General features: G+C 45.6%; 1 protein-coding gene across 1 annotated transcript in view; it reads right to left on the bottom strand.

The window, feature by feature from the left end:
* Positions 1 to 9,461: 9,461 nt before the first annotated feature.
* ING5 (inhibitor of growth family member 5) overlaps positions 9,462 to 14,285 on the bottom strand; it is a 575,011-nt gene continuing 570,187 nt past the window's right edge. Inside the window, exon 8 of the mRNA XM_086944006.1 lies at positions 9,462 to 10,275. Coding sequence (XP_086800132.1) covers positions 10,236 to 10,275 — 40 coding nt within the window. The 3' untranslated portion in view covers positions 9,462 to 10,235. The remainder of the gene's footprint in view (positions 10,276 to 14,285) is intronic.

Raw genomic sequence — 14,285 nt, 5'->3', positions numbered from 1 at the left:
CAGCACTTTTTCACCACTCCACAACAAGCCGAAGACTACCTGAGGAGGCATCGTAAAGCTGCACCCCAGGAGACAGAGGGTAGCAGACGCTCCAGATCTCTTTCACCCACCTCGTACCAGGACTGAATAACAGGATATTGACATTACACAGTTGATGGACACGTCTAGTAATCGCCATGAGACTTTCTTCAAATTGGTGATGTATCGTTAGTCCATTTACTTTTTCATACTTAGCAGTTTCTGCCCGGGCACTCGCCTCCATCCCACTAATTTATCCTGCTCTGTTGGGCAGGGGTGCGGGTGGGTGAAACACGGGAGATGAGAGGGTGAGTCGTGAGCCACTAGTGTTCCCCGTATGTGGGCATACCCCCAGATTTCCCTCCACTGAGAGGAGGATTGTATCAATCTCTAAACTTGTTATTGGGGGGGTCGGGCCGCATGCCCGGCAGGTTGAGGAAGTCGGAGTGGGTGAGGGAGGAGGGGGGGAGTTACGGGGTAATCCTAGATGCAGGACTGAATACTGGACCAGTTTGTCATATGATAGACGTACACATGTGCTGGGACAATGGTTGAAGGGGCTTCTAACGTAAGAGAACTCAATGTATTATCATGGAATGTGCGAGGTTTAAATGACCCACGGAAGAGGAGACAAGTGCTGAGTTATATGGACATATATCACATTAATGCGGCCCTGATGCAGGAAACCCACTTGAGCCCGAGTGGCCAACCCCAGTTTGCGAGCCGCTGGGCCATGCACCGTTGTTTTGCCTCCTACTCGAGCTACTCTAGAGGGATGGCTTTTCTGGTTAAGAGGGTGACACCCTTTGTACAAGGAGGAGAGGAGGAGGATGTAAATGGGCGATATTGTTTACTATGGGGCAGGATACATACTTATGATGTACTGTTTGCTAATTATTATAGTCCCAACACGGATTATCCACATGCGCTTCTGGAGGTGTGGGGCAAGATTCCGATGATAGACCCTACTTACGTAGTATTGGGGGGGACTTCAACACTGTTATAGACCCTAGAGCCGACAGATCCCGCCCTGATCATTTGCACTATGCTAACTCGCAAAGGACTTTGCAGGATATCACAACCTCCAACCGGCTACTAGACACTTGGCGATACAAACACCCTACATTAAGGGAGGGGACACATTACTCGGCGGTGCACGGGTCCTGGGCGAGGCTTGATTATGTGCTGGTAACGGTGGGTACGGCACACTGGATAGAGGAGGCATCCCACTTGGCCCGTACGTATTCGAACCATTCGCCTGTCATGGTTAGGTTGCAGCCCCCAGTGGAACAATCCCCTTATCTTCACTGGCGTCTGAATCCCCAACATCTCCAAGACCAAGTATTTAGGACTGAACAGGAGGTAAAGGAGTTTTTTTAACGTAACGTAAATTCAGTCTCTAGCTTGACAACAGTGTGGGAGGCCTTTAAGGTGACTGTGCGTGGCTGGTGCATCTCCAAGGGGGGAGGCATCCTGAAGGACCTCCGTAGACAATTACAAAGACTGGAAAGAGAACTCAAATCCCTAGAGAGGAACCTTGTGGATGGGGATGAGACTGGGGCCACCATAGCTACTCTTTGTGATATAATGTCTGAATTTGTAGAGGCGGCGATAAGGAATGTCAGTTTAGAGGGAAACCCTATCGAGCACGGATATTTGGGGAGGGAGACCGGCCGGGGAAAGCCTTGGCAAATGCAGTACAGCCCCCTAGATTTACAAACTACATTGTGGAAGTGCGTGATGAGGAGGGACGAATACACAGAAACCTGCCGGAGCAATTGCACCCATTTGTGAATTTTTATAAGAGACTCTACTCATCTCAGAGGGGAACACCCTTAGATTTGAAGTCCTATTTTGAGGATACTACCCTGGCATGGCTGGGAGACAACCAGAGGAAGTTCCTGGACCTTTACCTAGAGTTAGATGAGATTACTGAAGCTATCAGGACTATGAAGTTGGGGCGGGCGCCGGGCACCGGTGGGCTGCCTGTGGAATTTTATAAGACCTTTGTGACTACTTTAGCTCCCATCTTAAAGGCAGTGTATTACGAAGCACGAGAGGAAGGGATGTTGACGACTACTATGAGGGAAGCCCAGATTATTGCGCTGTTGAAACCAGGAAAGTGCCCTGCCTCTTGTGACTCCTACCGGCCGCTGTCGCTTCTCAATTGTGGTACCAAAATTTTAGCCAAAGTGCTTGCGACGCGCCTCAACCTCCTAATGGAGAAACTCGTTCTGCCCGATAAGGCGTGATTCGTTCCCAACAGGTCCACCGCCCATAATCTTAGAACCTTGTTGTCAGTCATACAAGACATTAACCCTAACAGCGCTGCGGTGGCAGTCTTTTTTGACACCACCAAAGCTTTTGATTCCCTCGAATGGGATTACCTCATTGGCACGCTTGGCCATATGGGCATGCCGTATTCCTTTCTTAACTGGGTAAAGTTGTTATACTCTAACCCGCGGGCCTCAGTACTGCTGAAAGGGACCAGATCTGATAGCTTCCCCATCTCCAGGGGCACGAGGCAGGGGTGCCCTTTGTCCCCTGTCCTCTTCGCGCTAGCGATCGAGCCCCTAATGGCGAAGCTAAGACAACATCACAAACATAGAGCTCTGGTATATTCCGCTAGGCAATTGTTAATATCCCTCTACGCAGATTACATAATGTTGTATGTACACAAGCCCCAGGATTAACTGGACTAAATCAGCTATATTCCCACTGACCGATAAGACAGAACAACACCAGCTAGATTTCCCACTACAGTGGGAGGCGGAGGATTTGAAGTATTTGGGCATACATGTTACCAGGAACAAGGACGAGCTCATGCGTTCAAACTATGGTAGGGCCATAGATAGAATCACTGACAGCATCACCCACTGGTTGAAGCTACCCCCCTCGATGGCAGGTCGGATATCTCTCATCAAAATGACACACTTACCTAAATTTCTTTATTTATTCATCAATATACCATACCATCCGGAAAATTTCTTTTTACGCACCCTTAAAACACAGCTGCTTAGACTTATCTGAGGAGGGAAGCAGGCTCTGCTGAACTTGGCGACTCTCATGCTGCCTTATCATCGGGGTGGATTTGAGGTCCCCAACTTCGAGCAGTACTACTTCTGTGCACAGGCACACTTCGCGGTGTACTGGCTACACCCACCTCCGTACATGGCGCACCTGGCGGTGGAAGATGGGAATATGGCTTCAGTCCCCCCCCCCCCCGAGGGGTACTTATTTACACAAGTTAAGGAGCGGGGCAGAGACCCATCCACGGTGGATTGCACTGTGACGGCCTGGAAATGGATAGCGCGTCAGATGGAGACGTCTCTTTTGTACTCTCCTAGATTGACGTTGCTACGCAGCCCACTACTGCAGGTCACGTGTGAAGGTTTGGGCAGCAAAATGTTGCGTTCGCTGCAATATACTTCCTGGGACGACCTATACATAGGAGGCTAATTTCGTACCGCTGAGCAATTTTTCGGAGACCACACTCCAACCAGCATGGACATGTTTTTGTATACCTGACTTCGACAGAATATCAGAGCGGTTACCCAAACATTCCCAGCGGAACCTGACATTCATACCACTACACATGTTATTACAGGTAGATGCACCCACACATGCTATTTCCCTACTGTATAAGCAAGTTAGGAATGTTCCCGTTGGGGCCCCCTATGTGCAAGGGCGGAATGGGACAAGGACTTGGAGGTGGCATTGACCGATGACCAATGGGAGCGGAGCTGCCTGCAAACAGAGGCAATCACCGGCAGCAGCCATTTGCGATTAATCCATTACAAATTCCTCCATCGTATGTATCACACCCCAGCTAGACTTCACCGCTTCCGATTAAGGGAGCACGATAGACGTGATAGATGCGGCAGGGAAGGAGCAGACTTTATACACTTAGCGTGGCAGTGCCCCAGGGTGGAAGCGTATTGGACAGAGGTCTTTGATTGGATGTCCGAGATGTTGGGGGTACAGATTGCAGCTTCCCCACTCGTTGGCCTCCTGGGGCTGACATACATGGTACAGACTGTACACAAGAAATTCCTTACAATGGGGATACTGATAGCCAAAAGGAAGGTGGCACGTAGGTGGGGACGAGGGAGAGCCCCTAAATTCAAAGACTGGATTAAAGACTTGTCTACTTGGCAGGAGCACTTGCATAGCTATGCGGAACAGCTTCCCCTCAAATCCCGCACCGAAGATATCTGGGGATCATTGGTGTCATATCTCCTCGCACAGCATATGAGCAACAAAGTCACACAAGGGAATGGGGAGGGGGGGTTGATAGTAGGGGTCCCTGAGCCGGGAGAGGACGTCTGAAATGATTATGCTGAGAGACCACAGGAAGATGTGGAGGGAGAGCAACTAAGTGGGTTTAATTTTGGCAGTTTCTCGGAGGTGGAGATGGGCCATGCACATTCCTTATTTGACATAAAGGTGGGCCTTGCTTTTGAGAAGGTAGAATAGATGAAAAGTCCATGAATACACGAAGCTCCGAAATGTGCAGAATTTTGTCCAGCTATACTTTCTGTATTTTGGGGGGGGGGGGGGAGGGGGGGGGGGCTGGGTAGAGGGTATTCTTTGGTTGTATGTTTATAGAGGACCTTTTGCTTTGATCTCTGCTGAGCGACTCTATAATGCTATACAATATAACGTGTCAGATATGTATTTCATGTGCACTGTTTCAATAAAGGTTTTGGAAACGTAAAAAAAGAATAAAATAAAATTAGTGCGTGAGCCAGGTTTCTCTCCATTGCTGGAAAATGCCCTTCCCCACCTCTAGGCTTGATCTGGCGGGTGTGTACTGAAAAGAACACACTAGAGTGGTTTAAGTGGTGTACTTGTGGTTGCCAAGTGGACTGAGCTGCAAGTCGTCCCTTAGGCCCTGAATGTTGTGTCTGGGTGCTGTGGTCACGGCTATGAAATGGATGAGAAGTTTGTTGTGCCTTCAGAGGGATAAGGTGTTGGTGGCAGTATTGGAACACCCTAGTGGGGCAGAACAGCTGATTGAATTGCCCCAGGGAAGGCGCTGTGGCATGAATCGCCTTAAAGCGTTCTATGGACGAGTCTGCTTTTTTACACGTATGAAGTGAGAGCCATCAAATGGCATAGCTCACAAAAATGCCGGGACAACCTTGGAAAAGCCTGTAAGCCTCTTCTAAGCATGGATTCAAAGCACCACACTTATGCCGCTTGTCCAATCCAAGCAGTCAGTTGTGTCAAGACCATACCTTATTACAAATGTTGCTCCATCACGGCTGTCCTGTATGGTTTGGGCTAACGATGATCGTAGGTAATCTAGAACTGTTGGTAGGATTTGACCAACTGTATCCCATAAGGCATGACTGTATAGGCCCAGGAGGGAGCTGGCACAGACTGGGAGCAGAGCAGGAATGGCCAATGAACACACTCGCCTGCCAAATGTTTTTATGTGCTTAGTCTTACATTCAGGAGGAGCTATGGGAAAGATGTTTGGATTGACTCTGCTGATTGGCACCTGAACCACCAGACTCTCTAGCACAGGCTATTGGGTTAAAAGGGATAGTGCCAGGAAATGGGGAGTTTTGCAAGTGCCCATGCTAAAGGAGTGGAGAGCAGGCACGGGCCTATATATGGGAGCAGAAAAGACAACATATGCGGCCGGAGGCTGCCCCAAAAAGTTACGAAGATATGGGCTCCATGGCTGAGTTTCTATAGCCTAGAAAACGAAAGGGTGGGAACCGACAAAATGCACCCACCCACACAAGAATAAAATACAAGCTGTGACTTCCATCACTCTATACACACATGTTAATAGGAAGGAACCACTGCTTGAGGCGGGGAAGTGATTCCTGGAACGTATTCTTGTATCCCTTTTTCCTTGGAAAGATTACTGAATGTATTGATGAAAAATTGGCTGTATACAAATTAATGTACTGACTGAAGTTTTCGTTTTTGTTGAAAATGAAAAAAATAAAAATTTACAAAAAAAGTTAGGAGAATCCGGTGCCGGTCTGTTATTTGGGACCCAGAGCATGGCTTTGCCCAAGAGGGTATCTGTCAAGGCCTCATTTAATGGCAAAAAAGGTTCAATAGGTGCCTGCCCAGGCTGAAGACCCTCCATCAGGACGTTAGTTTTGACCTCAGCTGTAGGAAGCTGCAGGTCAAGGACATCTGCAGCCTGCCTCATGACCACAGTAAGAAAGGGAATTTTCTCTGTGGCAGGACCAGGCAGAGAGACCAGTCCAGTGCCTGCAGGGGTATCTATAGACCACCAGTAACCCTTAATGTTTGTTTATCCTCTTAATTTTTGTGTAGCCCCTTAAGTTTTGTATACACACTGTTTGAATAAGTACCACTCTGAAACTAAATTCATGATTGTGGAAAATCTGTGATACTGACAGATGTACGCCGTCGTTAGTGAACTTTTAGTCACAGCATTCCACAAATCCCGATTCTGTGCATCAGGGTGTGGAATCTATTTTCACGAAATGCTTTTTGTCAATCCAGAGTCCTTAGCACAGACAAAGCTCTTGGACTCCAAATTTACATGTATGTGGGCGAGGGCAGAGACTGTTTTGACTGAGACAACATCCTTATCACTTCGGTACTGATTGTCAGTAGCCAAAGACATTTCATTCCAGGAAAGAAGTCAAACTGGGCCTCATCCTAGTACGTCATCGCCCTGGGCTAGTTAACATATTAAAATGAATGAATGAGCAGAGCATTCATCCATCCAGGGTCATTATGCAAAGCGGACGGTACTGATTCCCCGTGTCTCGTAGGTTGAATATTGGTCCGATGCAAAGAGGTACACCTTCGCTCAGAAAACAAACAGGCGTGACCTATGCAATAAACTCCACGGAGCTGGATGAAAATAACAAAAAGCGGAAAGTGTTATATCTTGAAATCAACATTTAGACTGTTCATCAAGAAGAGAGACATGTTGCATGATGGATTACAAAACAATCACAAGAAGATAAATACAAATAAAAAGGTAGCTATTGCATCCACTGCATAGGAAAACAATAGTGACTTCCATTCAAAAAGGCCCAGTAATAATACGTTTCACTTTCACTGGAAGTCTGAATCAGCAGAATTCTAAATGTTCATCTCTTCAAACAAAGGGGTAAATCCCGTGAATTCAGATTACCCCGTGGATGCAGGAAATGAAGCTCTAATAACTGTGTAACCTTTGTAACAACGTAACCTGCAACTATGGTCTAATAATCATGTATAGCGCTCTGATACCTCCGGGTCTAGCCAGCGCTATATAAAACTTTTATCATAAAAGAAATAAATAAATATCCTGAAAGCAATACATTACGGGTTCGTACGCCTAGGCCGACTGCTACTTGCTGTACCATACTTGTTCACTCTTCTTTTGAGTCCCAGTCAGAAACGGCTCTGAGGGCCTCGTGGGATCCTAGTTCAGGAGCCAGGCATGTGCAAGTGCGCACCAACTTGTTTGTGAACTGGGATGCAATCTGCACTGCATCATACGTAACAGGAGCATAGCAAATTATTATTTCACAGAGGTCGCCAAAAGACCCGCCTAATGAATATTAATTAGGGAGCTTACGACCTCCTGTGACGGGCTGCAACTGCAAGGGCTAAAGGGCTGCATGCGACAAAAGACCTCTGTCCCTGCATTTCCAATTCCAAACTAGAACATTTTTTTAAAGCAGCCCATGTCCATTGCACGTTTTATCCCTTGGATCACTGCTGCTTCCCGGAGGTCCCGCGACACAATACCCGGAGGAAGCTGTCAAACAAAGACCGCTTTCCCTTTGCGAATCAGTTATATATATATATATATATATATATATATATATATATATATAGAGAGAGAGAGAGAGAGAGAGATAAGGGAATTTAATTAATTAATGACAATAAAGTGAGTTAATTGTTTTTCCTAAAAACATACACCACAATGTCTCTCTGCCACTTATTCCTGTTGCCTACCCAAGATGCAGTATGCCGCCTTTTCCTTTCCTGTCCTCCCGTCTTAGTTTTTGTATGAAGTTTCATACATATAACCATCACTTCATTGAATTTGCTTCTATCCAGCCAAAAAGTAGATGGACAAACATCCATCTTCGAACAAAGCTAAACACTATGATATATGAAGTAGTAACATCTAACAAATGCAATGAAATGCCTTCTGGTGATTTCAATGGTACTGATAATATGTTCAAGTGATATGGGTTGTCCTTCCATCGCAATAGTTTGTGCTGTAGAAAAGATGTTAAGTTAAGGAGCCTGACTAAGTAACATTCTGCCACAAAGCAACAACATCACTTTACAGATTGCATGGCAAAATACATTTAATTGCTCCACAATGACAGTGTATCCAGATTACCAGCTAACAGTATATTGTTAAGGTAAGTATATATAAGTGTGTATATTTACTAGTCTTAATTCGACATCTAGTCACCTTGGTAATACTGGTTTTTGCCATGGTAGATATGGAGTTAGAAATGGGAAACCTACACATGTGACATTGCAGGTGATTAAAAAAAACTCAGAGTGGTAGAACACTAGTGTATGATTCCCTAAACAGCCCCGGTCTGAGAACACTGTACGAATGTCACTGAGCTCGCAATCAAGGGGGCCTTCCAGTGTGCTCATCCTTGTATATTCAGCAATCCTATAAAGTGAAACTGCAGCTTTCATGGCAGCTTAAATGAACTAAGCCAATCCTACTGAAATAAGCAAGCTAATCGAGTCCTCATTCTCGACCCATTTCCCTTCACGCCACAGTGCCAAATACTGAGCGTCTTGTGAGGAGATACAGATATTGCCAATGGCTCCTCCTGGCTGCAGACTGTCTCTAGTAGTCTTAAGAGTAAAGGGTGATGTAGATGGACAGAACTTACAGCCGCCTCCTCAGGAACGATCAGAAACAAGACCATAAAACAAGCCAAACAATTCGAGGTTGAATGGGGTGGACTGGTTTTCCTTCAAGCCCAGTTCCTAAATAGTAGTAAAAATCCCTCGGAAAGGCGATCTCATGAATATGCACTTCTTTTGCACATGAAAGAAGTGATTCTGTACCCTAAATATCTCAGATAATGATGTTTCCCTTAAGAGGGCGACCTCGGAAGGGGTCTACCCTCCCACGGTCTCCATGATATGAAGTCATTTTTAACACCATGAGAAGTTTGCTGTGATCTGGAGCAAAAATCTTTCTGTGAAACTGTACTGCTTTTGCAGGAATGGATGTGTGCAGATGTGCCAAACAATCGCCCTTCTTTTTTTCCCTCACGCCTGTGCCTTGTACACATTTAAAGGGGAAGAGTGCTAAGAGGGTAGAAACACTGAGTGTTAATTGCCACATATGCGTCCTCTGAAGGTTAAAAAATACTCCCAAGACTTGCTGTGCAAAACGATCTTTTGTGAGACAAGTAATTCCTATCTTAGTTTTGCCATTATAGATCACTCTAAATAACAGGTATTCGTACTGCTCAGTTTAATGGTACTCAATTTATCGACGTCAGCAAGATTAATGACCGTTTGATCCCAGTCTTGATCCAAATTTGTGACCTGTATGTTACAACTGATGTCCTCAGCCAGCACATATGTCATCTGACAGACTTCCGGGAATGCTGAACCTTCCACCAGTACACAGTTTCCCCAAATAATCTTTCGTCAGCTCCGCTCCCACTCCCTCCTCCAACTTTGCCAACCTCGCCCCATCATAGAATTGCTGTTCTTCAGCCACATCAAAGGACAAACAATCTAAAGAGAGGATATCAAAAATGGCTGGTGTGTCAATGCATTAATACGACAGCTCTTTCACTATCATCATCTTACAATGTACAAGACTGTTAACATTAAATGATCCCACCCCACCTCCAAGAACAGGTCCAACGATAGCCCCAATCCTAGTTATAACATTCATATGTCAGAGGAAAAGTACCTCCCTCCCACCCACAACCCTGGATAACGTATCCTACAGTATGCCTGCCCTGTGCTACCCGACATTCACAGAATACAAATGTCCACTTCGATGGGATCATTCTTCGCTCTTCTTCTTACATAAAACAGCTTCTTTATCTAGACAGTTCCCTGCTGAAATGCGAACCACAATTCACTGGCCTAAAGGCTAAAAAAGGACACGTAAAATAAAGTTCAAAGTCAAGAGAAAAATATGTGGATATAAAATATTGCAACGGGAATAAAGGAATATATTAAACTTCTCTCTTCTGACCACCCAGTTTGGGTCTTCATTTCTTTTTGCGTTCCTGAACACAACGAGGACAGAACCTGTGGATAGGATAGAAAGAGCTGTTAGGTGCAGAACGGCAATTCATCTTGTCACGGGTTGGCAATCAATCACGTTTCACTATAATAAATTATTCAAAACATTCTGGTTAATTGTGTGGCACTTTGCTTTACCTTAACGTTCCTGGACTCTCTGCATGTAGTAATCGATTATGTATCCCATCAAGACAAAGATTTCCTCTGAGCTGCTATTTTGTTTTTCCAAAACCAAGGGAATCCCTGTGCAATACTGCGAGTTTTCCCAAGAGTTTGCAGAGATCTCCATAAGGCTATGAGATTTACTTAAAGGCGTGGGTATCCCCTGTTTACTACTCAGTAGCAACATGGCCAAAGAAGCTTTTACTTAAGAGGTGGGTTGGACCCTAACTAAGTGTATAGTTTGACCTGGACGTTTTTACTGATGTCATTTTGTTCAGGCACAAGATTATTATGCTGAACAATGAAGAACGTGGTATCCTCGAACTGGGATGTCGGATCTGGGGCTGACTCACTAAGCATCCTTTGAGGAAGCATATGGCCTCTGCGGAGGTGTGAAGTCCAAGAGGAGATTCGCATCCGTTTCAGGCTTTCACAGGTCATTTGCACCTATTTGTCATATTCTGATACCTCTACCAGTTACACAAACACACTTACAAGAATGGGGACTCTTGGCAGTGGCGGCTGGTGACATTTGAAGGTGGTAGGGCGTAAAATGTGCGGTGGCGCGAATCGCAGAGCACAAGCATAGCGATCTAGCCAGAATGACCGAACGAGGCTCAGGGGGGGGAGGAGAAAGCAAAGTAATATATAAATTCTGCCAGTTCCACCAGTACTAGACACATTGTCAATGTGTTTTATCACCACACAGAGGTTGAGATGATGTGCATGTCTCATCCATGTACTAACCACACCTCACCCCATCCGCTTTTCCCCAGCTGGTGCTTATTCAAATCTATACATCTTATGTACTGCGGTAATGTACTGTTGTTCATCAAAGTTAGTAGTTTATTCACATCTGACTGCAAATGTATATACCCCTACAATACTAAAATGCATGTAAATGTTGCGCAGCTGCGCTTGTATTGCTGACGGAAAGGTAATTTCTTGTGCACTCGAGATGGCTGGGCCTAGCATCAGATACATTTACGAATGTCTGCAACTCTGTGCTTGTCTGCGTTTCCGCTATATAAACATCAACACTCTTGGAAGTGCAGAGTCACTCTGCACTTCAAAGACTGTTAATGTTTATATAGCGGAAACGTGACCGAACATATTAAGAGCTGCAGCCGTTGTCTGCTTTACATCCTGGCGATTGGATTTTGCTAAGTCCATGATCAAACATCGAAGTATGGCCATAATGCTGGCTAGAGCAAGCACAGCTGAGCTGCCGACTTTGGAGGGAGTGTCTGTGTGCAACGTGTGCACTGTAGTAATGGCGGCGTTAGGTGCAGAGCAGACCTGACTACTTTGAAAGCACTAAAGTAGGCAGCTCTGCTCTTGCCATGATGTCACACACAAGCAAAATAATACATACTCACTCAGAGTAATTAGGCAGGTCGGACATTCATCCAACATTCACGTTGCAGCCAGGCTGCCAATATAGAAGTAGAGACGCACTGTGCACACACAGAACACTAAGTACCTTCTTCATATGGGAGCCTCAGCCACGGCGCGCTTTGTACTTCGAGACAGCACACACTACAATCATGTGTTCGAGGCGGCTCACATGCGTGCGCGATACTGACACTTAGTTGTCAGGTTTCTCCCATTCATAACCAACATAACAACCCACCCACCTTATCCTGGAGTCCGAACCCGTACATCATCGCCGCATGTCCTCAAACACATCCATCTGCTGTATGGTCTAACGTGACCAGTCACGGCTCGCTCACAGTGGGGGACAGGGGGGTGGGGATAAATAAAATAAAAAACTTACCTTGTCTTCACTTGACCGGGTCCGCACCATCTCTGCTCTGGGGTCCCGTTGGCGCCTAGACTAATTAGTAATGGCTGCCAACTTGCCGAGACACAGTAGTAGCCAATCCTGATGCTGCTCTCTTTAGAGGAGAGCTGCTCTCTAAAGAGAGTAGCATCAGGATTGGGCTGAGCATTAAAAAAACGTCGTTCGTTTTTTCAGCACTGGGGTACGTTGCATTAGGCAGGCAAACCCCTAATCCGTTGGTTTTTTTAAAGCCACATAGTTTACTAGTTGGAAAAGCCCTGCCGGGCAAACACCACATGCGCAGTGAGTGCGCACTGTGCCGGCACAGAGTCAGTCCAGCGCCACCCAGTGTCAGACAGTGCATACTACTGTCCATGTCCATGACACACACACACACTACGGCCGCAGGGCAATAATTATCGGGCAATTTATTCGAGCGGCGCGTTAATTTATAAAACTTTTATTAACGCGCCGCTCGAATAAATTGCCTGATAATTATAGGTGGGGCAACGCCCAAACGCCCTAATGGTAAAACCGCCACTGACTCTTGGACAATGCACCAGTATGTATGCGACATGCATAGTGAGGCCCCTAAAAATCCTGAAATGCGGTGTTTAAATGCATGCTGGCAACGAAATAATATTCTTATGTCATATGGCTAGTTAGACCCTTGAAGAACCACTGCCATTTTTACATGTATACGTTGCTCAAGTTGCATTCTTTTCCAAACGTTGACTTTTGGCACACATTAGCTTGCAAAACGGAGCAGGATTAGTTTCTCTGGAACCACATTGCTTATAATTCCACTTTGTAAGTACACTATCACTACACCTTGAACATTTAGCACAATGCCTGAACACACATAGTGCAAATGTTGTTGTTTGTTATTTGTCCATGAGGTGACATTGCTATAACATAGAGAATAAACAATGTCAACACAGCAGGAGCATCGACAAAGAAGCATGGATACTGTTGTTATAAATACACCTGTATTTCCGTGATCAAATCAGAGGAGCACTCTCCTGTCATTGTGAGGTAGTCGCTGTGTGGGCGCCTCATACAGCTGATTCCGGTTTGCCTTCTGCGAGGAGCGATGTCCCACTTGTGACTAACACGGAGACCTACATACTAAGCCTTGAGGTAATGGGGAGTTAAATAATACAATAGGGATTCTTGGCAGAACACCTGTACTAGGCAACTAGTTTAGGGAGTGCAGAGTAGGAGCACACTATACCCAGTACTAATATGAAACATATATACACAGTTTTACCACAATGGTGAAACTATTCATCCCTTTCACGTTATTATCTTGCTAATCACTTTTATCCGCGTATGTCTATTAATCATTGCAGCGCATACATTTTATACAAGTATCACAATGGTTCAATAAATCTGGAAAAACACCATTAGGTGTATTTCTTGTGTATCTTTCTGAGTGAGCACAAGTAAGTGAGCGAAAACGTTCTAAATATGTTACCACGATTCCTGGAGGTGGCAGGGTAGTCAAGTTCTGAGGTTGACCAAACCATTTGCTACCTTACTATGATTAGGGGTACATATGGTGGCACTGTGAGCTAGCGGGGGTATATATATATATATATATATATATATATATTACACACACAAACAGGAAACCCTTTGAAGAGACGTGCCACACGAAGGTTGATCAGCTCTCTTTATTATGGTTGCCTGCCAGCAGGAACTCACGAGGAACAGCTTTTCAAAATTAAAATGCCAGACGCGTTTCAGGTAAAGACCTTTCTTCAGTGGCATGTGGTTGTAAGAGACTGCAAGCGCTTCGAACTGCACAGTTTATAATTTCCAGCACCTGTCCTTGTGGGCGTGGTCATTTGCATGGCCTTGTGGGTGATGTAGTGCAATTCCTGTATTACCCCAGTGGGTTCGCTGTTTTTGCAGTCTCTGAATGAACTCATGAATCTTGCATTGTCCCAGATAGTGCCTGCCGAGCTTTAAAACCACCAAATTGTAGCTTGCGAGCTGGCTCCCTCCCTGCAAAGGCTCCAGCTCACCTTCGTTCACAAACGCTGCAGCATCCGACGTGGTGCCGCAG

Source organism: Lissotriton vulgaris, chromosome 11 (assembly GCF_964263255.1).
Source record: "Lissotriton vulgaris chromosome 11, aLisVul1.2, whole genome shotgun sequence".
Lineage (NCBI taxonomy): Eukaryota > Metazoa > Chordata > Amphibia > Caudata > Salamandridae > Lissotriton > Lissotriton vulgaris.
The sequence above is the reverse complement of the archived record's forward strand: the minus strand, read 5'-3'. Positions and strand labels throughout refer to the sequence as shown.